Genomic DNA, 23,776 nt, shown 5'->3' on the forward strand with positions numbered 1-23,776 from the left:
TCGATAGTCTCCTTCACTAATTTATGGGGGGAAAAAAAAAAATTGAAAAAGAAAATGCATCAAGCTGAACTCGTATACGTCACGTCGTTCTCTCGTTTTTCGTTTATTCTTGACATCAGTTGTAATTAAAATTGTTAAAATATCACAATATCAAAATAAAAATATTTTTCATTTTTCAAGATTTAAAATGCTTTTCGAAAAAAAGCTGGTACGATGATTTTTCGCAATTTTGTCTCTTGAAACTTTAATAAACTTTGAATTTCTTAGAAAAAGTTCTTTTACTATACTGTCACTTAAAAACTCAGAGCGTCTTGAAATTTTGAAATATTAGTAAAAAAAAAAATTTGTAAATATTAATAAATAAATTTTATTTACTAACATCGTTAAGTTCTATATTGTTTTAATATTTTATTTCAATAATAATGTTCAAAAATAAAACTTGATATTTTCAATAATTAAACGTATATATAAAAACCGTGATTTTATTTAAAAAATATAAAATGACCAACTTTTGAACTTTAGTATAATTCTTATATTAATTCAGCAATTTTTATCACAATCACATAATCTTCATGTAATTCTTCTCCATATAATTATCTCTAAATTCACGCGCAATTCCTTGTTTTTTTTATACAGTATTCCGTGTGTAATCTTCAATTTTCGTAAACGATCTTACTTCTCACGCAGTCTGCGATCGTCAGCAAATAATACGAGCCGAAGGGCGGTCGATACAAACGACGACACCTGTACGCCGGAAGTCGGTGTCGAGTTTCGTGAAAACCATCGTGGGACGCGGCGGCAATTTGAACTTTTCAACAGTACGTGTCTTCGAGCGTACAGTGCCCGGTTTCAACTTTTACGCGCGTACGTCTCATCGCGTCGGGGACGTGACCTCGCTCTACCTCGAGGCACAAAAGTCGAAGCGCAAACCCGTAAACCCATACGCAATTTAAATACGAAAGAAATAATTTCAATATTGAATCTCTTTCCGCGCGGCGCGGCGCGGCGCCGGAATTAATCAGCCGGCCGACTAACAAGAGCTCCCGGAGACGAGGGTGACCGATAAGCGATTTCGCATTGAACAAACGAGAGGCGCGCCCTTCGTTATTCAGCGAACGTGACGACTGGAAAAATTTCGCGTCTACTCTCACGACCTCTCCAGGACCTCGCGATCTTATCTCCTCCGGCAATTTAAATGACATAAGAACACCTCGGACTCGCCGAGAAATATTTTCACGGTCAAACGAATCTAATTTTCCTCGACGATCTACAACTATAATTTGAATACTCTCTGGAATATGGATTCGTTTTTAAATAAAAAAATAACAGACTGTTAATAATAATGAGATATTTCTAGTGCCTATTTCTACCGATTAATTTTGATCTCAGTTTAACTTACTCTTCATCTTTCTTTCCTTTTCTTACTCTTCTTCTTCTAAGAATGGGAAAAAGTTTACACTAAGAGAAAAAAATGTAGTAGTGGCAACAATATATAGTTAATAATATATAGTTGAGAATAATACACGGTTAAGAGAACCAATAAAAAAAATAGTTGTAATATACTATATAATATAATAATTACAACTATTTTTTATTAGCTCCCTTAATCATTAACTTTTTGCAATTATATAGTTAACTATATATTCTAATTCCATTAACAAAATTTGTACGGCTGTCCCCTTACAGTTGTCATCGCTACAATTTTTTCTCTCAGTACATTACACACGTACACCTACTGATTTACATGCTACCGATTGTTATAGTTAAATTATAATTTAAAAAATGCAAAAAAAAACCGATGCAAATGTGACGACGGCATTCTTCTGATTCTCGGCTCGAAGTTTATCCTCATCGCCCGTTGATAGCCGACGTGCGCGACAATCGCGCTCGCTCACTCAAAAAGGTTGTGATGACCACTAGGGCCTGGTAAATAGGCAAGCATCACACCCAGGTTGAGTGAGTCCACGCAATCGCCATTATTCCAGCCAGTGTTGTTCCTCGTCTTCGTCACGTAACGCTCTCCCCGGTTTCACGACTCTTATCTTCTCCTGTCGTCACCGTGGCGCATGACGAGAATACCGTCGTGTCTCTTCATTCCCTCGCAGAAATTACGGCCACGATGATTATCGACATCGAAAGCAGAAAAAAAAACAATGGATACTGCAAATCCATCGCGTCACCCTTTTCGCGTCTCTCCAGTTGAGAAATAAGTCTGATATCTCGTTCAAATTATTCTTGATAATCTCACTTCGGCAGCCCTTCAAAATCACGATAAGAAAAGGGTGTCTTAAATTAAAGCTAGCGGTTTCTTAAATTAAAGGGGATGAAACTATATTTTCGTACTCCATTTCCGCAAGTGGTTGCGCGTCTGGTATGCCAAATAAAAGGATTAAAGCTTCACAGGGATTAGGAATTTCCAGGCAAATGCCGAAAGCGCGTTTTATGCAAATCCTCGCAAATTGGCCTTACGGCCACGCGATACTCGAGATATGTGGATTATTTGAATAGCACAGCGGAGAGCTTTCAAGCTGCGCCGCCGCCGGATCGTTTGATAAATGTGCCGCAGCTCGCGGATAAGAACGCGAATGCCCGTAAAATTCGACTTCGGGAAAAAATAGCGTCCGAGCGTTGTCGTCTCTGTAAAAACGGACCGTTGGGTCCAGAGAGCACACAACGGAGAGCAATGTTGTTCTCATTATAAAATGGATTTACGGGGGTGGTCGGTCTTAATTGGAAAGCCGCAAACCTCGTCACAAAACTCCGCTTCCTAACAGCGTACCGAGGATCTTCTCAATAATCTTCACTTTCTCATTACTTCAAGTGAGCTAAAGATTCATTATCAGAAATAATTCATTAGAGACGTTATCAGATTTCTCTGAAAGATAATGAAGCTTCCGCTTTCTATATAAAACAAGCTTCTTAGAGTTACGAGAGAATATAGAGTGTAACGTCCACGCTACAGAGTTGATTAAGACAAATTAAAATTAATTTAATTAGCGTCCCATTTATCTTGGAGCAAAATTTTGTTACACATCAAAATGTAAATAATTTAAAACGTACCTTTAATCCTTTCCCTTCCACTGAGCATTTAATTATCCAAGACCAATAAGGGAAGGAAACTACTTTGAGGCAAAAGTGATTGAACGTCTCGCGGCTGATAAGGAAACTGCGGAGACAATGTCGGGAAGACGCGAGGATTATTGAGAGAAAAAGAGTGAGAGAGAGAGAGAGATAACTCCGTGGGCTTTAAGGGATGAAAGAGATTGATCGGCCGTCGCGTTCTTTTCCACGATAATTAGTCGCCGAGCAATTGGGAATATTCTTGAGATTGCGGAAAATTTCTTTGCTGGCTCTCGCTGATAATGTTCACTATATAATCAATTAGAGAAGCGGAAGATAAATAGGAGAATGGAACGCAAAAAATTTGAAATATTTGCCAGCCACCGAGATTGCATAAAAGTCGGTTAACTTTTATTATCAACATTTCAATTCTTACTAAAAAAAAAAAAAAATATTGACATAAAAGCAAATTAATTTTATATAAAAACCCACGTGTATTTTTATATATACTGTTTCCATTGAGAATTATTCTTTCTATGTATTTTGTCAAGAGTATTTAAATTATATTTGTAAAGTGATAAAGAGATTAATTTGTTCACAAACAATGAAATTTAAAGATGTCAGTTCATGATTACTTCAAAGTTTACATCTTTTTATATTTAACAATTGTACACAATTTTCTCAAATAAATGCAATTATTTCTTAATAGTTCTTCTTAATAGTAACATTTATTTGAGCTTTAAAGAAAAATTTACAGAGCGGCATATCTATTATCAAAGTTTAGGAAATTCGATTAAGAAAATCTGCACGGTACCGAGAAGAGCATTAGTGCGAGGAAGCGGATGATAAGGGAAGATCAGGTAAACGAAGTCGCTCTACATTTTGCTCGCGTTCCTTAGATATGCTAATTTGAAGGCGACGATAGTCAGAGATCGGGGCAACAAGATGACGCGTGCAACACGACGAAGCGAGTGAGCGAGTGTCGTCGACGACGTCGTCGAGGTTACAAAAGCTCGCGCAAGCACGGAAAGAGCGCGCCGCGCCGGTCAAATAGGCCAGATTTCACGCGTACAAAGGAATACTTAATAGCGGGATATTTCCTTTTGTGGCTTTTGTCGACGACGACAACGACGAGGTCGGTATTTGTCGTTGCCAGCCGTCGCACTTTCTCGCACGTCGCTGTACGTACATACGCCGCGCGCCGCCAGCTTGAGACGCATCTCCTCGTTATTCACCGCGAATCGTTAATTGGATGAGACCGAAATGCCAGAGTATTATCCGCGAATCCGTGACATTTGTGCAGAGCGCCGCGAAACGCGAGCACGTAGTTCATTGCAAGTTGGATAAAATATGGAAGAGCTGTGAGACGTCACGATTTTGCGAATTACAATTATCTGTATTTCAATGTTAAATTAGAAAAGAAAAAAAATATATATGTATATATATGCATTAAATATTCACAAATCAAATGAGTTACTGCTTCGTTGTAACTCTGAAACTGAACTCCGGACGAGTTTTCTTTTTAATCTCACTCATTGTTCGAGAATTATTCTTCAAACGGATATATTACATCTCAACATGTCAAAAATTACGAATTAATAATGACACGTGTTTTTTACTCAGTGCCACTCACTTCACCAAGTTAAATTCATTGAGTATCTTACATTCCAATTTTCTACTAAATTAAAACCAACTTCGCGGTGCTCGATAAGGACCGGAATTTATAATCAAGAGATAGCAGATCTCGGTTAGCATCGAAGTTTGTCCAAGAGAAGCCCGCGTCCAGGGGAAGATCGCGAAAGCCCTCCAAGTTCTCCGACGGGGTGTCGGCTTTCGTGTCTCTGGCCCTCCGAGACGTGACTCCGGAACCCTCGCTCCGCCTGGTGTTCTTCGAATGCAAAAAAAAAAAGTCCACGCGTGTTCCAACGATCAGGATGCATTTTTGTCGATGGGACGAAATACGATACCGTACGCACCGAAGGGTTAAGGGAGGTGTGTTCTCTTCTCCCCTCGCCGCTTCTACAAAGCAGACGAGAAGCCCGCGATTTTTCGTGCGCTTCTAACCGAGACGGTAAAAAGGCGAAGCCGGGGGGGATTTTACGCTTCACACGCACTTGCTACCACGTGTCCCAGCTCCTGCGCGTGTTTCGCGTTTTACATGCATTATGCATGCGACATAATTGAATAACGTCAGGGGGAGCATCGCGTTTTGACATCGCAATATTGCGTTTACGCTTGTCATTATGTTCGCGCCGCCAACGTGATTTACTGACAATGAGTATCGTCCGCGCTCGCGATTCTCTGCTCCACTCGGCCAAATGCCCCTTCTCTCCCCCATTTCTGGCGCTCATTTGCGATGCCGCACACAGAAGTTGCAAATTAAAAAGCCGCAGTTTGCAAATTTAATTTTCTAAAACTGGAGTAGATTACATGCAGCAATGTTTAAAACAAACAGAATCCCAAGGATTTTTGTTTGTTTATTATACATAAAAAAATACTCGGGAATAATAATTTTCTAGTGTTTCACAACGTGTGACGCACATAAGCGTAACAGTTATTAAAAATTCATATTTAATTTAAAAGTGTCCGTTATCCAATTAAAATTAAAAAAATAGCGTGAATTTTTTAAAAAGATTATTTAACACAATAGTCGAATAAATATGTTATCATAAGCTCGCTTTTACCTTCGCGTTTAGAAAGTATCGCGAAATAATTTCAATCGTCATTTAAATAAAAAGAAAATGTGTCACCTACGTGGCACATTTCACGTCACCGATGGACGCGACGCTTCGACGTTTGGACGAATAAAAATGTACCGAAATCGTCGAGAGACTTTATTATATTTTTGAAAAATTAATTATCCCATTGTTCCTATTATTTTTGCAAAAAATAAAAAAAATTTTTTTTGTGTAACCTGGAATATTTGGCGTTTCCCTGAATGAAAAAAGGAATGCGGCTGTCGTGCCAATATTTATTCGTATACTAAAAAAAAAAGCAAGAAATACAATCAGAGCCACTCGGCTTACGGGCACGGTCGAGAGAATCCCCTGAAAATAATCGCGGCAAAAACATCGCGACGCTCCAACGCTGACTCATTCTCCATACAAAAAAAAAAGAGACAAAGGGACAAAAAAAATGAACTCGGTGAGTACAGAAGTCGCATATATCACATCGTCCGCCATTGTTCGAGAACGTCACATTAGCGTGACCGCGGAAAAACTTTCGCCGGCGTATAGTTTTGCATGAAGTAGCCGGATGTACCTTCGTTAGGAATTGCGATGTTTACCGCGTACTCGACGATCGATCCGCGCCATCGTGCGGGCCAAATCCGATTGGAATATTCGACGAGTGTCTCGCGATATCTCACGACGGAGAGCGAAGCACTTCACAGCTTTTCATACATAATTCCTATTATTTCGCGAATAACGAATCGGACCGCTGGGTTACAATAATCGGCCATTGGAATTTCAGCGACCTCAGCGGTTATTTAATTATCCGGATTTATTGAATAACTCAATTCGCCCGAAGAACGAGAGAACTTTAATCCGGCTCGATGCGCTCTCCCGTGGAGAAAGAATCTAGAGAATTTTTTTTTTTTTTTTTTTTTGGCGAAGCGATAATCATCGACGGCACTCGGAGATCGAGGTCGAAAGTCACGAGGGGACAGAATAACGGCGTTAGTCGAACTGAAAGAGACGGCATCCATGTAAAAGAGTTTAATGACCGCCGTCTCGTCGTGGCAGTCCTGCAATTAACGTAATACCCGTTAAAGGGCGCGCCAACATCCTTGGAACGTTATTACGAGAGGTATCGCGTATACACGTGAAATCGAGACGCAGGAAGAGAAAGAGGGAGAAGAGCGTATGTGGAGCAGGAGGGGAGGGGAGAGTCGTTGCCTCGAGAGAAAGCAAGAGGAACAAAAGAATCGGGAAAAAAAAAAGAATCACCTGGGGAAAAAAAAACGAGAATGGGATTTTCTTTCTTTAAAATATTTCGCGCGCTATAACTTTTCCGCGCGCTGTAACGGCTCTTGCCATGGAAAAAAACCGCTTTCTTTTTCGCGCTTTGTAAGCCTTTTGTTGCAGAATCCAATGTTATTACTGATGCGCAAGTAATTCTTCGGGCAAATAAATTTTATCCCGTACGACGTTGAAATTATTACTGCTATCCCCTTTCAGCTCTTCTTTTCGCAAGGACTTTTATACTAACGCGAGCAACACATTTTTCCTTTTTCATCAATAGAGTTTTTCGGTCATGGAGAAGTTTTCCGTGGAAACTGTTATGAATTAATTACACGGCAAATTTGCACAGGCAAGTACAATTCCGAAACACGCGTGCGCTGTCGCTGTCGCGCGATATTGCAATACGTACGCGGCAGAATCGCGGCGCCGCGCCGCGGGTAACTGGCCACGTAATCCAAGCTTAATGCCCATGCACAATGCGCGAGCGAATCGCTTATAAGCTCCCATGAAAGCTCTTTGTCAAGCAACATGTATTGCGTTTCGCAGGTTGGCTGTAGATGGCTGGCTGCCCGGCGCGTTATTGTAACCGGAAATTGTGTCTCCCTCTTTGAAATTATGCTCGCCCGGATGACATCGCGGGAATGTAAATCCGCTAAAAAAAGAGAGACAAAAAAGAGAAAGAGAGAGAAGGGGAAGCTGCGTCGCGTTAGATTACTACGCATTTTATGATGTGTATTAGATGGCTGCAACGACGTGTACACGGTGTGCAATTCGCGTGAAACTTGGGCACACTAGATATGCACAATATTATTCCCCTGCGTATTTCCTCTCATCTCCAACCAGCTCAATTTTCCATCTCAAAATTCAAGCCGTTTTAAAAATAAAAGTCTACATAAATCTTGCGCCGAACTTACGCGTTGCATGAAATAAAAAAAGTCGCTGAGAGCCGACACAGGACACACTTCGTGTGTAATAATACAATTTTAATAATTAATTGTTAGATCAAGCCTGTCCTAATCACTCGCAATAGAAGCTTCGTCAATCAAGAAGCCGTTAACCGGTAAAGTCAATAAATAGTTTATCGTAGTAAAAAAAGTATCAAAGGCAGTCAAATAAAAAAATACCAATTATTTAATAGAGTTATAATATATTATATTATAGTTATTGCAATTACGTTAATGGTTAAGAGAACTAATAAAAATTATTGTAATTATTATATTATATAGTACATTACAACTGTTTTTTTATTAAAACTAATAAAAAATAATTGTAATTAAAATTAACAGTAAAGATAACTAATAAAACATAGTTGTAATGTGTGTACTATATAATATGGTAATTACAACTATTTTTTATTGGAACTAATAAAAAATAGTTGTTATTACTGTATTATATGTATAGTACATTACAACTATTTTTTATTAGTCCTTTTTTATTAACTTAATAGTTGCAATAACTATAATGTAGTTCACTTAATTATGTATTATAATTCTATTTATTCTATACAAAATTTGTATAAAATAAATCGTTATCTCCATATAATTCCCCCTACTACAATTTTTTCTCTCAGTGCATGTCGGCTCTTAGGGGCTTTCTTATTTCACTGACTTTTGTCTGTACAGTCTTTTCTCATTCTAATTTACTTTTACATGTTGCACGTCTAAGTTATTACATAGGATAAAATGTAAGTTTTGTCAAATTTGTGTCGTCTGCACACTTTTTCTTAATTAAACGTCTTTAATTAAACTTCTGAAGGCGACACGGGGAGAAAAACTTTACGCCAACTTTAGCAATAGGACACAATAAGTGTCCAACTACCCGGACGCAGGTAAATAATTAATAGTAGTAGAAAGACGTTACGGTGGCCATAAATCGGATAAATTGCCATGACGCTCGGGGCGATTTATTTACCGGTAGTTTGTAATTTTTTTTTTTCCTAACGCTTTTTAACCGCCCCGCGGACGGACGAACTTCGTAAACTCCGTAAGGAGATTCGAAGCCGTAAGCGAATTAAGTGCGACGAGATAAGGCCAGCGTCCATCCCGTACAGGACGGTCCAAAAACGATAACGTCGACGAGAAAAGCCGGACCTCGCGATAATTTAAACTATCTATCCATTTTCATTAAGCTCGAACTGAATTTTCCGCCACTGTTAATTTTCCCCTCGCATTACGCGGGAAGTCATCTGCCTTTTGAGCTTCGATGTTAGACGTCGGAACTATGTTCGGTGTATCAATCAATAAAACGTCATAAAGTTCAGAGATTAAATCGATGAAACGTAAGAGGCACGGTATGCTCCATTTCGAGAGAGATTACATCAAATAGGAAGCACTTACTTAAAGTATTATAAATTGATTTTAATTTTTATTACATTTATTTAATTTTTATTCCTTCTAGCAATTCTAATCTTTTTTCTTTCTTTTTTTTTATACCTGTGGCACCAAAAATTTCGTTACGTTTTAACAAATAGTGTGAAGAGAAATTAAAAGATTACATCAAATGGGAAACAATTACTGAACGTATTATAAATTAATGTTTATTTGTATTAAAATCATTTAATTTTTATTCCTACTAGCGATTTAAATTTTATTTTTTTAAACAATCTGTGGCACCAAAAATTTTGTTACGTTTTAACAAATTGTATAAAGAGAAATCAATCAAAGTCATCATGACTTGCTACTTTCAGTTTTAGAAAATCTTTTCTCTTTCCCTCTCCTCTTTCTATTTGCAACGTAAATAACAGCAAATTTTTTTAAAGTGAGAGCAATAAAATAACGCACAAATATAGGCAAAAAAAATATATATATGTATCATATACATCCATATCCTACATCTGCCGTCTCGATAGTACGTATCAATATCATCTGAAAAATTGCTTGCACCGAACTGCGTCGCAAAGCATAAAGCGAATCTAAAGTATATAAAAGATATGATGCAATCGAATGAGTTTCACGATCCGATCGACGACGAGAGTCACGATGTTAGGCTCGATGCTGCATATTGCAATGCATTCCCGCGTGAAAGAGTCGCGAGCGAAAAACACTTTATACACTACATGTATATATAGCGAATGCAGAGGACGTGTCAGAGTCGAGTGACGCGCGATCAAAAGTTAAGAAGATATCACTTGATACCGGGGAGCACCTTTTCCATCCGTCTCGTCGGGAGCGAGGTACGCGAAATGATTATTTCATATCCCTTCCGATACTCCATACAGCGACGTGCAGCCGTTGCAGTTTCCTGCACTCGGCGCTGGCGCGACTCGAAGGAGAGAAGCACTGACGAAGCAACGCGTGAGGATTTCTGTTTTAATCTTCCGACGAGGTACGTAGAGCATAAAAGCGTACATCTACCGTCGAGAATTGCTATCGACTACTCGCTCTCGCCGAGTAATATTCAATATTTTATGGAGGCCTCGTATACCGCAGACGCCTGTTAAAGAGCTTTATGTCTTACCGAATGGAACGAACCGTCATCGCCGTCCGCCGTGCCGCAAACACGAAGCCGATATTCGCGTGCATTTTAGCGAGAAGACGATTTGTGACAACTGCATCGAGAGAAAAAGTTGTAGTGGTGGAAACTATAAGGAGACAACTATACAAATTTTGTACAAAATAAATAGAATTATAATATACAGGGTGTTCATTAATGGTTGTAGCCACTTTTTACCATAGGAGCATGATTTACCGACGGATATGTATTTTTAACATATTATTATATTAGAAATAACAAATGCGTGCTCCTATGGTAAAACGTGCGGACAACCATTAATGAACACCCTGTATAGTTCAGTAAATTATATTATAGTTACCGCAACTAAGTTAATGGTTAAGAGAACTAGTAAAAAAATAATTCTAACTATACACTGAGAAAAATATATTATTAGCTATACAATGTAAAAAATCGGCAGCAGAATTTAATGAAATGTAACGGAAGCAAATTTCAAGCAGGTAAATTGGAAAATATTTAATGTAAATTTAATGCTGTCACAAGTGCACTAAACGTGTAATATTTTCATAGCACAAGAATTTTACTTATTGATACATTAAATTTATAATGTATATTAAATTTAATGTGTAATTTAAAAATACATTAAATTTCAAGACACTTTTAACAGTGTATGTTATAATTCTATTAATAAAATTCGTTCCCTTGCAGTTGCCAGCACAATTTTTTCCCGCAGTGTGGGAATGTAACGAAGTAACGTAATGTAATAAAATATATATTTTTATGTAAAATTGACCCACAGAATTTATCTATCCATCATTTTTCTCTAGGAACGCCTGCAGTGATTGAAAATGTTCTGCTCTTATGATTTTTGACTTTGATTCGTCCGATAAAAGAAATATTACTTTAAATATCAAAATCGGAAGACTCGAAAGCCGTTACGTCGATTTTTATTATCGTGTCGGCAAAGGCGTGTTGCCAATAATCAGGGAATCTCGCAGGAAGGCGCGTGTCAGCGATGAAACATTTTTCCCCGCGGACAGTTTTATTTTCGATATATGGAAGGAGGACTCGCGGCGGAGTTTACAAGCGGTTTACAGAAGCAGTCGCCGTTAATAATTCCGCAGCAAGAGCATCTTTATCACGGGGAAAACTTTCGAGCTACTCGATCGCTTCCTGCGCCCGGTGATGGACTCGGTCGCGAGAGCGCGCTATTTCAGCGGGAGAAGCGATACTAACATTTTTATTTATCTCGCGAGAAAATATTAGCTTCGAGTATAGATCTTTCTAAGTTTCCTAGAACGTTTCCTAAAGTCTTCTTGGTTTCGAGTTTTCTAATATCGAGATTAAATTCGCGGCAGTTACGACTCGGCAAACATATTATTAAAATCGTATTTAAAATATAATATAAAATAATATAATCAAATTAGATAAAGTAATTAACTCAAAACGAGAACAACGAAGATATCCCAAGTTTTTCTGACAAAAAAAAATTGCAATTTTCTCTCTTCCAAGATTAATAAGGATAATTATTCTTCCAAAAAGACATTCACATTTAAAGAACATATGTATTCTCGCAATGCGAAGGTTTATACTTTTTAAAAATACAATAGTGAGTTTTCCATAAAAGCTAATTTGCATTTTTCTCTGTGCGAACAGAAGAGCTTTATAAGGTAAGGGAAGAATTAAATAAGAAATTCAATTTTACTTAACGTCGCGCGTCACGCTATCGAAATAGTCAAATAATTCGATCAAAGTCTGAAAAAATCTCGTTCAAAGGCAAGTTTTTCAAACTAAAATGGGCTCGCGGAGCTTTTTCGCGATGGCGAAGCGAAAACGCTATTACGCACCGACACGTATCACTATTCGACATACATAATTGAATCGAGAGTCTCTCAAAGAGCGGTAGCGGCGGCGCGCAGCTTAATGGACGAACGGTTCTCGCTTTAAGCTCTGAAAGCGTGTAAGGGCGACGCCCAAATTGATGGGTACACGAGCGGCGACGATGACGACGTCGACGACGCGACGCGACGTTGTCGTCGAAAGAGGATTCGCGTCGCGACGCGAGGAAGGGCGGGAGAGAGCCGAAGGATGCAACGAGGATTCAGCGAGCTTGCAAGTGCGGAGAGGGCGGGGGATGACCACAGCAGCCACGTGTCTCGAAGACGCGCAATAACTAACGACTAAATTAAATTAAAAGCCCTCGGTGGCAGACGATCCTTCGCGCGCGCTTTCCCGTAGGCTTTCAAGTAATTAGGTCGTCCGCCCGCAAGAAGACGTCTCTCTCTCTCTCTCTCTCTCTCTCTCTCTGAAGCACGATAGCTCGCATAGTGTGTGTGCGACAAGATTGCATCATTTGCTACAGGAGTCTGAGTATATCGATAGTTTCCGGATTTGACGTCGAAGGAATGCGAGAGATGGAACAGCACGTTGGAATTCGCGGATTAATTAGCAGTACAACTAACCCTAATTGAAAGTGTATTTTCATCTGTGAAACAAGTATACTGACGTATGCTGCCTAGATTTAATGTGAAATCTTTGTAAGGAGGAAAAAATGTTCAGTCTAAATTTAAAGTAATTTCTAGCAAAGACGAGAACACTGCTCTGCGTTTACAAATTTCAAACGATTCTTAAGAGAAAAAGTTCGAAAGGTTCAAAGAAACGCGAGTGTAACGCAAGTAATTAGGTTCGATAAATCAATAATTAAGGAATAAATTGGTAGGCGTCGAAATAATAGTTTAAAATAAAATTACAAAAAGTCAAGTTATAATAATTAAATTCTTGACGCTGGGGAGAACAAAAGCTATTTTTTTTTTGCAACTCGGAATGGACTGAAAAATAAATTCAAGAAATAAGAAACTTATTTTCCGCCCTCGCTCTTGATCTCTCTCATCAATTTGGATCACGTCGATCGCATGTGGGTGTCACAATTTTCACATTAATGCATTAGATTCGAAACGCGTGTGGACTTCACCGCAAGGGAGACGTATGCGGAAAACGTCCGAGATGAAATCTCGGAATCGGAGGTGGAAAACGGTAAATCCCGAGGCATTCCTCATCCCTCACGCGCGACGGCGTCTAGAGAGCTCCGTTTAACGTCTTCCCGTCTCGTTTCTCGCGCGCTTCTGCCAACCGTTCCACGCGAGCTGTCATTTCGCCGCCGTTGCTCGGATAACTACATGATGACAACGACCGGTGGTATTTAACGACGAGCAACCATTTGTACGCTAATTGCTACTAACCTTGCGGAGAGAAGCTTGCGCAGCGGAATGCGTCGAAAAATGCGCTTTCCCTGAGCGCTTTCACACAGATGCCGCAAGGGAATTTCACGGCATTGTGTGTATGTACAATTTTGTAATAACACTAATTAAATTCAAAATTCTACAGTATATTTGCGAAGTATTGTAAATATTTTTGTTCTTCCATAACTCGGGAATGATTTTATTCATATTTTATTCAGGAACAATTTTTCGATACGTTTTGCAATTTTTTCAGAAAAAAGTGAATTCTAACTTTCGTAAAGAACAAAACCACGGTATCGATTTTCCAAAGAAAAATCCTTTTACAAAATAAATCACTATTCAACAATTATTACATGCACGTGAGAAATTATTTAAATTTAGATTAAAAATTATTAATATCCGCAAATTAATTCATATTATAATATAAAAATATAACTCGACGTTCTTTTCGGGAAAAAATTGACGACAAATATTGCAAATAATTTAATTTACTGGAATGGATCAATCATTTATAGAGCAATTACTAAATGATAGTTTCCTTTTCTAAAAACGGATTATCCTTTGATGGCGGGCACGATAAACGAGCTGCGAAATGGAAACCAACCGACACACCATTTCCGAATAGTTCTGGCAATTGCCTTAATAAAACAATTAACCACGCTGCGTGAAAATACCGCGAATGCGTGTAACGCGTTAACGTTAGCGCTCGCGTTTTATAATTGAACAAAAAAAAAAGAGACAAACACACACGACTCGGAAAAAACCACTAACGAACTAGCGAGTTTAGTGCATCCGAATTTCAAATCATTCAAATTAAGTACCGACCAGTCGACAAAACGCGGAAATGCAAATATAAGAATACGTAAAAATAATTTAACTTATATAATAAATATTGCAAAATATATGTCGCGCGTAAAGAAATAAGTTTCTCGTGACACAGGTAAAATTTTTGTTCCAATCTTATCGGCGTCCAATTAGAAAAGTTAAAATTCCTTAAGTTCTTTTCAAAGATTCGAGCCCATCGTTAAGTCCGTTATCAATCTAAGTTCCAAACTTCCTTCGTATTTTAACAGCCAATTATCTCTAATATTAATGATGCAAGATGCTATATATATAAATATATCTTTACCGAAGCTCAACGAGCACGTGCCGAATCGTCGTGTGGCGCGATTACTCAATTTTAAACAGTCTCGAATGAACGATGACAACGCTTAGAATTTATCAACGAGCATATACTGAAATTTGATAGGGTCGTTCCTCGGCGAGAAAAAAAAGAGAACTGATAGCGACAGAGAACGAAGCTTTTGTTTTTACGAATAGCACATAGCGTTTATCCGAGTTCGGTTGCGTGGCATTAAAATTCTCCGTTTGTTCTGTTTTTATGCGGAAAAATGCGTTTACATTAAAAATACAGAAAATATATGCTGACAACTCGGAATTAGCTACGCAATTAGCTCTCGGATAGATATTGCAAAGGACAACAGTAGTAGAATCTATTGTAATGATCCAAAAAAACGGAAATGCAAAATAAAAAAACTCGCCTTTTTATTTGTTAAAAAAAAAAAAGATTAATAATACTCTCAACAACACTAACTTTGGATTTCGAAGGAAGCTGAGGCTCTAAACGAGGGAATACAGCTAAATAAGATAAGAAACGAGAAATTAATATCGCGTAGGAAATTAATATATTGCAGCGAAAAGGGAAAAAAATAATAATTGGCAACAAATCGGTACGATTAATTCTAAATTGTTTCTTTTAATTTGCAATATAGATGTCACGTCAATCGATACCGGCAAAGTTGATTTTGCTTAATGAAATAATTGTACGAGTTCTCCGAATGATTAAAAGCGACGTAATTTATTTATCAATCATCGTGATTTTACGCCGTCCATATTGCAGGCATCGTAATTCTCCCTCGGAGCAATCGATTTCTAATTTGTTTTTGCGCTAGACAGCCGTTGCAATTCCACTTCTCGTTTGCAACTGAGTTTAATAACGGCGGTATTATTAGACCTTCTGTCTCACACGCGTCAATAGAGTGCCGGGAAGATCCGGAGGGACGAATGGGCTCGAGGTGAGTAAACTCGCCAAGATACATTAACAGATTGTAAATATTAAATGAAAATAATGGTTATTCGCGATCGCAATTATCAACAATTCTAATTTGTGGACGATAACCAATCGAAAATTATGAATAATGGATTAAAAGCTATAGCAGTAATTATAAATGATTTTAATTTCAGCAAACAACACGCGTGCGCGAGCACGAGATATTCTAAAGATGAACAATTTTTCTCGAAGAAGAATTGATTCTCTGAGATGAGGTCATCATAAAAATGTCGATAATAACGAAACTGCTCCCAACACAATGCCCCTGCATTAAGAAATACAAAATTATTCTGTCCGTTCGATCGATACCAATGAGAGTGCTTTGTGGATATTTCAAGTGCTTCATTCAACTGCAGCGAATTGCGACGAGAATTCCTGAGGTTGCACGGCACTCCTTTGAGATCGAAACGAGCTTCTTTCGCAGCGAAGCGAGAAAAAAATGCCAATACCGAGAATGAGATTGTCGGAACGGACGTTGAACGGTTTTGGACAAATGCCAGCGCGATGCGACACAGTACTTGAAGCTGAAAGACGAATACATTAATTCTTGGAAGAATATGGTGGCCGTAGGTCAATCATACTCAAACTCTTTCAAGGTGCATTAATTTTTATAGAAAATGTTTACATACATACAATTTTACTTCGACAAAACACGATTATATAAATAAATATGTACATAAATATCAAATAAAGAAGATGAAAAGTAAATATAAGTATACACTTCAATTTCATAAAGCAATTCTTGAAAGAGAAAGAGAAAGAGAGAGAGAGAGAGCGCATAGGAATGGTAAAAGTTTCCATTGGAATGTTTCAAACATTTTATTCTTTTTGGATCTTCGCTTGTATCATCAAATATAAATTAAATAATCAAAAATGTAAATTTAAAAAATTGATCAATATTTAATTAAATTGCAATTGTTTCATTTGTGTTAAACATATTTAACTTGCCCGGGTTCTTGCTAAACATTAATATTATATCAAACGTCCATTCCTTGTGCAATTTCATAAATTCATTATGATTTAGCCTAAAATAACAATCTGCCCCTCTCAGAATTCCCAGTCTTTACACTTCCTGAACATACAATAGTAAACATCTGGTAACAAAATACAATATTCCCTACTCCCCTTTCTCTCTCTCTCTCTTCGACAGCAGATGATCCCTGAGAACTCGATCTTGATATCATCTCTCGTTGCCTGCCCGCTTTGTAGAATTACCAAGCTGGAGAGAGAGCTGAAGTATCCGATCGTCAGCGATATCCGAGAGCAAATACGAGCTTTAATGGAATTTCTACTTGTGAATCTGATTTTCGCGTTCGCCGATAAAAATTCTCACGTTCGCGCGCGCGCACAAAATTTTCGACACGTTCGAAATTTGTTCAGCGCCAGGGAGACATTAGCATACCGCACGATTGCGAACGTTAAAAGAAATAATTTTTTGCTAAAACGTGATTCGATATGTGTGCGCCGGTATATCGGAGCTTTTTTTAAGAATTATCCACCACGCCAGTGCATAGCGATCAAATTTAATTAACTGGTCGGAGACCATTCAAAGATACCCCAGAGATCGTGCGATATGAAAAACGAAACTTTTTCCAGATTTGCTCTTACGAGAGGAAACTTGGCAAACTTTTGGATCTCTCGCGGATCTCCATTCCCGCGAAAGTGTCTTCGAGTCTAACGCGCTCGCGAAATTCGTTACGCACGAGCCCCCACTGATTCCCGCATCGATCGTAATTACTCTCCGCTCGGGAGGAGCGAGATATTGCGGAGACGTATTTGGCGGAGATAACCGCTATCTCCGCAAATATACCCGCGCGCGCAAACAGCCGGCGCAACGCGACGTTCGCGCGCCGAAAGGCACTCGACATTATTTAGGCGTCCCACTTTATTAAGCCGTTATTGTCACAACAAATTCATACATTTCTTATATTTTAATAATAAGAAGAAGAAGAAGAAGAAATAATGATTTGTGTAAAAACCACAATTTTTTCGTGAATAAGCGTTGAACAAAAAGGGAAATATGCGGAAAGTTATGACGCAAACCGATACAATTTTGTTTTTTTTACTGACAAAACCCGTGTAGCTCCGAGATTAATACTTGTCCCCGTGAAATACGTCGTCGACAAGCATGACTGCTCGTGTATTAGATTTTATGCGCTTGTGATAGGAGAATATATATGTGCTGGCGCAACATTACAAGTGGCCGGCAAACGAACGAAGCGTAATATAGGCGACTGTAAATCCGCGGTATTAACGATACGTTAATTGCCTTAGTATGCACCGGACGTTTCCTTTGGTACTTTGGTACAATAACCACCATCGCGTTTTCCGATAAAATTGAAATGATTAAAAAGTTTCTGAAATACATAGGAACGTAAATCAGAACTTTCAGCAGCAAAAAAGAAAACTGACGAATTTCTCTGATTTATTCTGGGAGAAAATATTGTAGCGATGGCAACTGTAAAAGCACAGCCATACTTTGTTAATAAAATTATAATATATAGTTAAGCAAACTTCATTATTACAACCAAGTTAATGATTAAGAGAACTAATAAAAAATAGTTGTAATATGCCAATATAGTAATAATATAACTATAATATAGTTCACTTAACTATATATTATAATTCTATTAACAAAATTTGTACGGTTGTCCCCTTACAGTTGCCACCACTACAAATTTTTTCTTTCAGTGTAAAAATAATGTATTTTGTGGCAACTGTGAGAGGATAACCGTACAAATTTTGTTAATAGAATTATAATATATAGTGGATTAATTATTATCAGGAGAAATATACGTGGATTAATTATTATCAGGAGAGTCTATGATATAAGAGATATGATTACGAAAGTGGATGTAGACTTCACTATAGTTATATACAAATATGTCATATTTCATCCGTAAATTGTGTGGAAACTTAAGAACTTTGAAAGTGTAAAAAGATGGAAAATCATTGTAAAAAAAGAAACAAAGATTAAGAACTTGCGAATAGTGCACCTTTAGAGAGAAATATGTAAAATGCATATTTAAAAAGCGCAGCGTACAAAAATATATGCGAAAACTTTACCGAACAGATAAACCTCTTTATTCAACTTTTCGTCAATCCCTTCTCTTAAATTAATAGAAAGTATTAACCTTATTCTCTAGTTTTCGACAAGATGGTTAATGATTTTGACAATCATTGCGGAACGATGCGGGCTCTTTACGAGCACGATAAAACGACACGGGTATCCTGTTTTACGACCTAAACTTTCCGCCACGACGTAACAGTACACCAACAACAGCTAGAGAGAAGGACCACTCTTCCGAAAGCATCCCGCAGGATTTCGTCGGAACGCTTTCCGGAGGAGGACGCATTTCCGGTCCCGCCCGTCTCCCGTGGTACAAGAGTACAACAAAAGTAATAGGACAAATTGTAACGACGACCGCAAATATCGCGACGACGTAATCTCAGCGCGCTGTAAATCTTCGTACAGTTTACGATTGTTAACGTTTACAACGTGGCGCCATTGTGTTTGCGCAAGTCGCGCGCGATTCGCGTCGACTCGAGAAAACAGGACGGAAGACTCGCGCTGCCGAGGTTGAATTGAAAATTATTTCCTCTCTTTCGCGTTTTCTGAAGTTTGATTTAGACCAACTTATAATTCGCTTTAGGTCTCGGAATAAAATTCCACTTGTATAATATATACCATGTATTTTTGATGTACGCTGTGTGCTGGAAGATACATATATATAAATTTCATCTACATACTTACATTCCAATTTTTCAAATGCAAGCTCTTCAATGTTCACTCTGCATGACGCACAAAATTATAAATAGAATTATATCTTTATAGTTCTGACGCAAATTATATAGATCGTTTAAAGTAGAACGAATGTCGTTGCAGTGCTGCAAGATCGAATAAGTAAAAAAAAAGACAATTAATATAGAAGTTATTGTTTCATGCATAGCAACAATAATTATACAAAATCCACAATAATTTATGTATACATGAACTCGCGGAGATGTTGCCTTTCCGCGACGGTGAGTGCAATCCCAATTTCCGTCGTCCCCTGCATAGAAAAGTAGCAATTCTTCCAGAAAATTCCATTTACAGGGAGAGAGCCACTTTGTCACGCGATTACATTCACCGGTTGGCGCATAAAAAAAAAAAAAACAAAGCTGAAAATTCGTGCGATAAGAAACGGCCGTCGATACGGAAACGGAAATGCAAACCCGGCGATAATGTGGCCCCGCTGCTGCTTTCATGGAAACGAAGGCCTTGCCCGTAAAACTATATTACCTGACGCACTGTATAAATACGAATGACGAATCTTTCTATTAAAATCTGCGTGCCTCTGTAAAACACGGCTGCGAATTCTACGATTCTATTTTCTGACGATTTTATGATTTTATTTTACGTCTTCATTCATTCATTCGACTAAAAATTCTTTAAAAAAAATCAACTATTCTAAAAATTAACTAAAAAAAAAAGAATTAAGAATTCTTTAAAAAAAAGAAACGCAAACGTATAACGAAAGGAATACGCGTAGAAAATGAAAACGTGTCTTACAAATACAAATTCTCGAGTAATTGTAATAACGCTATGTAAATGAGTAAATGCATTGTCTCTGAAGCACCGAGAAGAAAGTACAGGTCTGTGTTACGGACAGACGTATCAACTTTGTTCTGTACTCAGTTATTACAAAAAGGTTGCCCGTAGTCATCTGTTACTCCACTGCTGCGATTGCTACGCGGTAGTCAAAGTGTCAACGAAGTGCCCGTCGTCAACGGGACCGCATCGTTATTTACCTATTCCCTTTTCCACGACGTACTCGCGATTCCTCCGGGGAAACTCGCCGAAGGAGAGCAAAGTCGGAATTTTCGCCGGGAATTCGGCTAACCTCCTGTCAACGCGATTCTCTTATTTCGCTTTTTCTCCCTTTGTTTCTTATCTCCCTCCTGCGGGTAACACAAAAGAACGGCGACGATGAATCACCGTCAAGTGGACCATTGACTCTCGCAAAGATACCCAAAAAGATAAAGTAAGGGAACGGGGAAATATGTTTTCGCGAAACATTTCCAGAACTCGGACGTTTCTCTCCCGTTCGGAGAGCGCTACCGATCGTATAGAATCGATCTATCAGCCAACGCGGTTTCGAGATCGTAGATCCTCTCGATTGGAACTTATACGAACAATTTACAAATTCGTGCTATATAAAATGCTCACGGTGGAACTTTCAATCTTAATATTTATTCGTCTCTACGTCTTTGAGATTGATTTTCATTCTTTTTTGCCGGCCTTTACAAAGTAAAATTTTAAATCTTTATATCTGATTCAAGTTATAATAATTGCTGAATCGATTGTAGCACCAATCGGAGAGAGAGCTTCAAGGAAAATTATTTTAGAATTTTTTTTTTTTTTTTGTTTTTAAAGGAACAATTTTTTTAAATCAATGTCAATCACGTGGACATTTTCAATTTCGAATCGTGTACTTCTGATGCAAAACTGCAATACAGCCAAATTTCAATTTTAAATTCTCTCGTCATAAATTTAATGAAGAGTGCACATATTCAATACAATAAATGGCTATTGCCGCTTTTAAAGTACGTCCTTTCAATTTTAAGGAATCGGAATCTGGGTCGCGAAATAATTTCATTAAATGCACTTCAACCGCAGTTCCGGTCCGAGCATTTTTCGCTCCCGATCGAATATTATTCCCGCCAACCGGGGTTTCACATTTAGGGGAGAGCGTTCGTCGGCCTCGGCGCGTTCGGGCCGATTTAATGCTGCTAAAGAGACCACCGTGATCGAATTTAAGCGAGCGTGGCCGTGAAAGACGACGAATCGAGTTGCTATTCGTTACTCGCGCGCGCGGCGGCGTCACGCGCGACCACGTTGCGAAAGCGTTCAATAAATAATAATATTTCACGGTCGTTAAAAGGAGGCGAGAGGAGAGGCGGAGGGAGTTTGCGTGGAGAGGAGTTTGCGACGTATGTACGTCTCGCGTGACTCCTCGCTGTGTCGTTACCTCGAGAAACCTGGCGCGAGCCATCGCGGGATTACTCTCATTAGAATAGATAACTTATCGCCGAGGAACGACGATTCTCGCCGATCCCACATTGTAAATCTCTCAAATTGGATTTATAGCTGGGATTACATTAGCAGAGCAACGCGACGACGCACGCGTACATCGTGCAAGTAAGTAATCTCGCGACTAATTTCTTCCCTCCAAGCAGGCAGGCAGGCAAACAAAGCTGAATGCCGCGCGGGAATGGAGGGGAGGTCAAGTTTTACCTCTCCGATTGCGATTTGTAAAATGAGTTAATAATAAATGCACGTACGTATGTTTAATTTGTGGAATGTAGAACCGACAATTTTTTTTTTTTTTTTTTTACGTATAAATTCAAAATTCTGAGGTTACTTTTAAATTAGTTCATAGTGTTTTCTACATGTAACGCAATAAATACCAATATGATGCAGGTGATTTTATTTTATGACCGGATAATATCGTTAAAATTCGATATTTATGCATTTTATGAAAATTGCTTTTCACGTTGTTACGCACATATAAAGTACAATACGCCGCTCTGTTAATTAATAATGCAAGAGAAACATCTGATACATCTCTCAATCGGAAAATACCCGGGAAATGATCGATCAACGCGGAGCGATTTCTGACAAATAAATAGCTCATTTGTTTATATTTATAACGATTCGAGGCAACTTACTCATTCAAGTGTTAGAGAAGCCCGAGGTCCGCCATCTCGACTTGTGTTTTCGAAAAAAAGAAAGCGGCTCACTGAATTTGCGGTAAGCTCGAAAGGGGACGGACCGCATGGCGAGGCGGGAAGGATCCGCGTTCTCCCAGCGAACGATCGTCGCCGTCTGCGTGATCATCCTCGGTGCCCTCTGCTCCTCTTGCATCGCTCTCGGAAGGGATGTGGCGGACGCGACGCACGCGATACGAAACGCGCCGAGACACTGAGCCGAAACCGGAACGAGGCCTGGTCACTCCGGAGCGCTCTTCCAGGAGGGAGGGTGAGAGAGAGAGGGTAGGGAGAAAACAAACGCGCGCATGCGTCGCGATTGCATCGCGGAATTAGATGATTGGGTAGTTGGCGAGATCCGCGAGGAGGATCCTCGCTCCTGCCACCGAGGATTCTGCAACCCCCCTCGGAGGAACGCTCCGGAATTTGCAAAATTCCTCGAGCTATCGCGATTGTTCCGAAGTATCAACGTACTCGGCGTTTCTCGATTTCCGAGAATTCGGAATCTGGATTACAATCGCAATGATAATTTTACAGGAATCTTAATAAAATCTTGAAACAAATCGTAATAGAGTGTAAGGAAATTAATGAAAACGTTATTTCGACTTACTTTCCGGTAAAAGTTATCTTCCTTTAAATCCTACGAAAAATTCTCAAACTCTATCCTCACCAATTCTGAGGCCAAAAAAAATATTTATTTTGTCATTTATACGAAAAAAATAAAAAAAATATGAAAAATACCATGTAATAAAGTCGTAACACAAATTCTTTTTTTACATATTTAGGCATCAGCATTACAACTAATCGTAATAAAGCGTAGTAAAATTAGTAAAGATATTATTTCAACTTGTTTTCCAGCAAAATTCTTTCAAATCTTTCGAAAATTTCTCAAACTCTATCCTTATCAATTCTGACACAAAAATATTGACTTCAACATTTATACTAGAAAAGTAAAAATATGAAAAATGCCATATATAATATAACCGTAACATCAAATTAGCACAGAAATTTTTTATATATTTATGCGTCAGCATTGTAACTAATTTTAATTAAAACTTTAAATATCTGCAAAAAGAGTAATACTTGCATAATGTTGAAGTGTAACAACACAAATTACATGTTTTTATTCAAAAATTCTCCTATAATATTAAAAGCCTAGTTTAAACACTATGCATACATGTATCAAGATGGCTTACGTCAACAAT

At 38.5% G+C, this 23,776-nt stretch overlaps 2 protein-coding genes and 1 long non-coding RNA gene across 6 annotated transcripts in view; 1 reads left to right on the forward strand and 2 right to left on the reverse strand.

Moving 5' to 3' along the window:
• Positions 1-22,526, reverse strand: part of LOC120359594 — a 31,590-nt gene extending 9,064 nt beyond the window's left edge. Inside the window, exon 1 of the long non-coding RNA XR_005576363.1 lies at positions 12,748-22,526. This is a non-coding gene — a long non-coding RNA (uncharacterized LOC120359594). The remainder of the gene's footprint in view (positions 1-12,747) is intronic.
• Positions 1-23,776, reverse strand: part of LOC105199222 (matrix metalloproteinase-2) — a 184,658-nt gene that overhangs the window by 68,843 nt on the left and 92,039 nt on the right. The window lies entirely within an intron of this gene.
• Positions 10,150-10,711, forward strand: LOC120359593. The gene is made up of 2 exons (XM_039457607.1): positions 10,150-10,346; positions 10,451-10,711. The coding sequence occupies exons 1-2, from the start codon at positions 10,204-10,206 to the stop codon at positions 10,638-10,640; spliced, it is 333 nt and encodes a 110-aa protein (XP_039313541.1). The 5' UTR covers positions 10,150-10,203; the 3' UTR covers positions 10,641-10,711.

The sequence above is a fragment of the Solenopsis invicta genome, chromosome 14, assembly GCF_016802725.1.
Source record: "Solenopsis invicta isolate M01_SB chromosome 14, UNIL_Sinv_3.0, whole genome shotgun sequence".
Taxonomy (NCBI): Eukaryota; Metazoa; Arthropoda; class Insecta; order Hymenoptera; family Formicidae; genus Solenopsis; species Solenopsis invicta.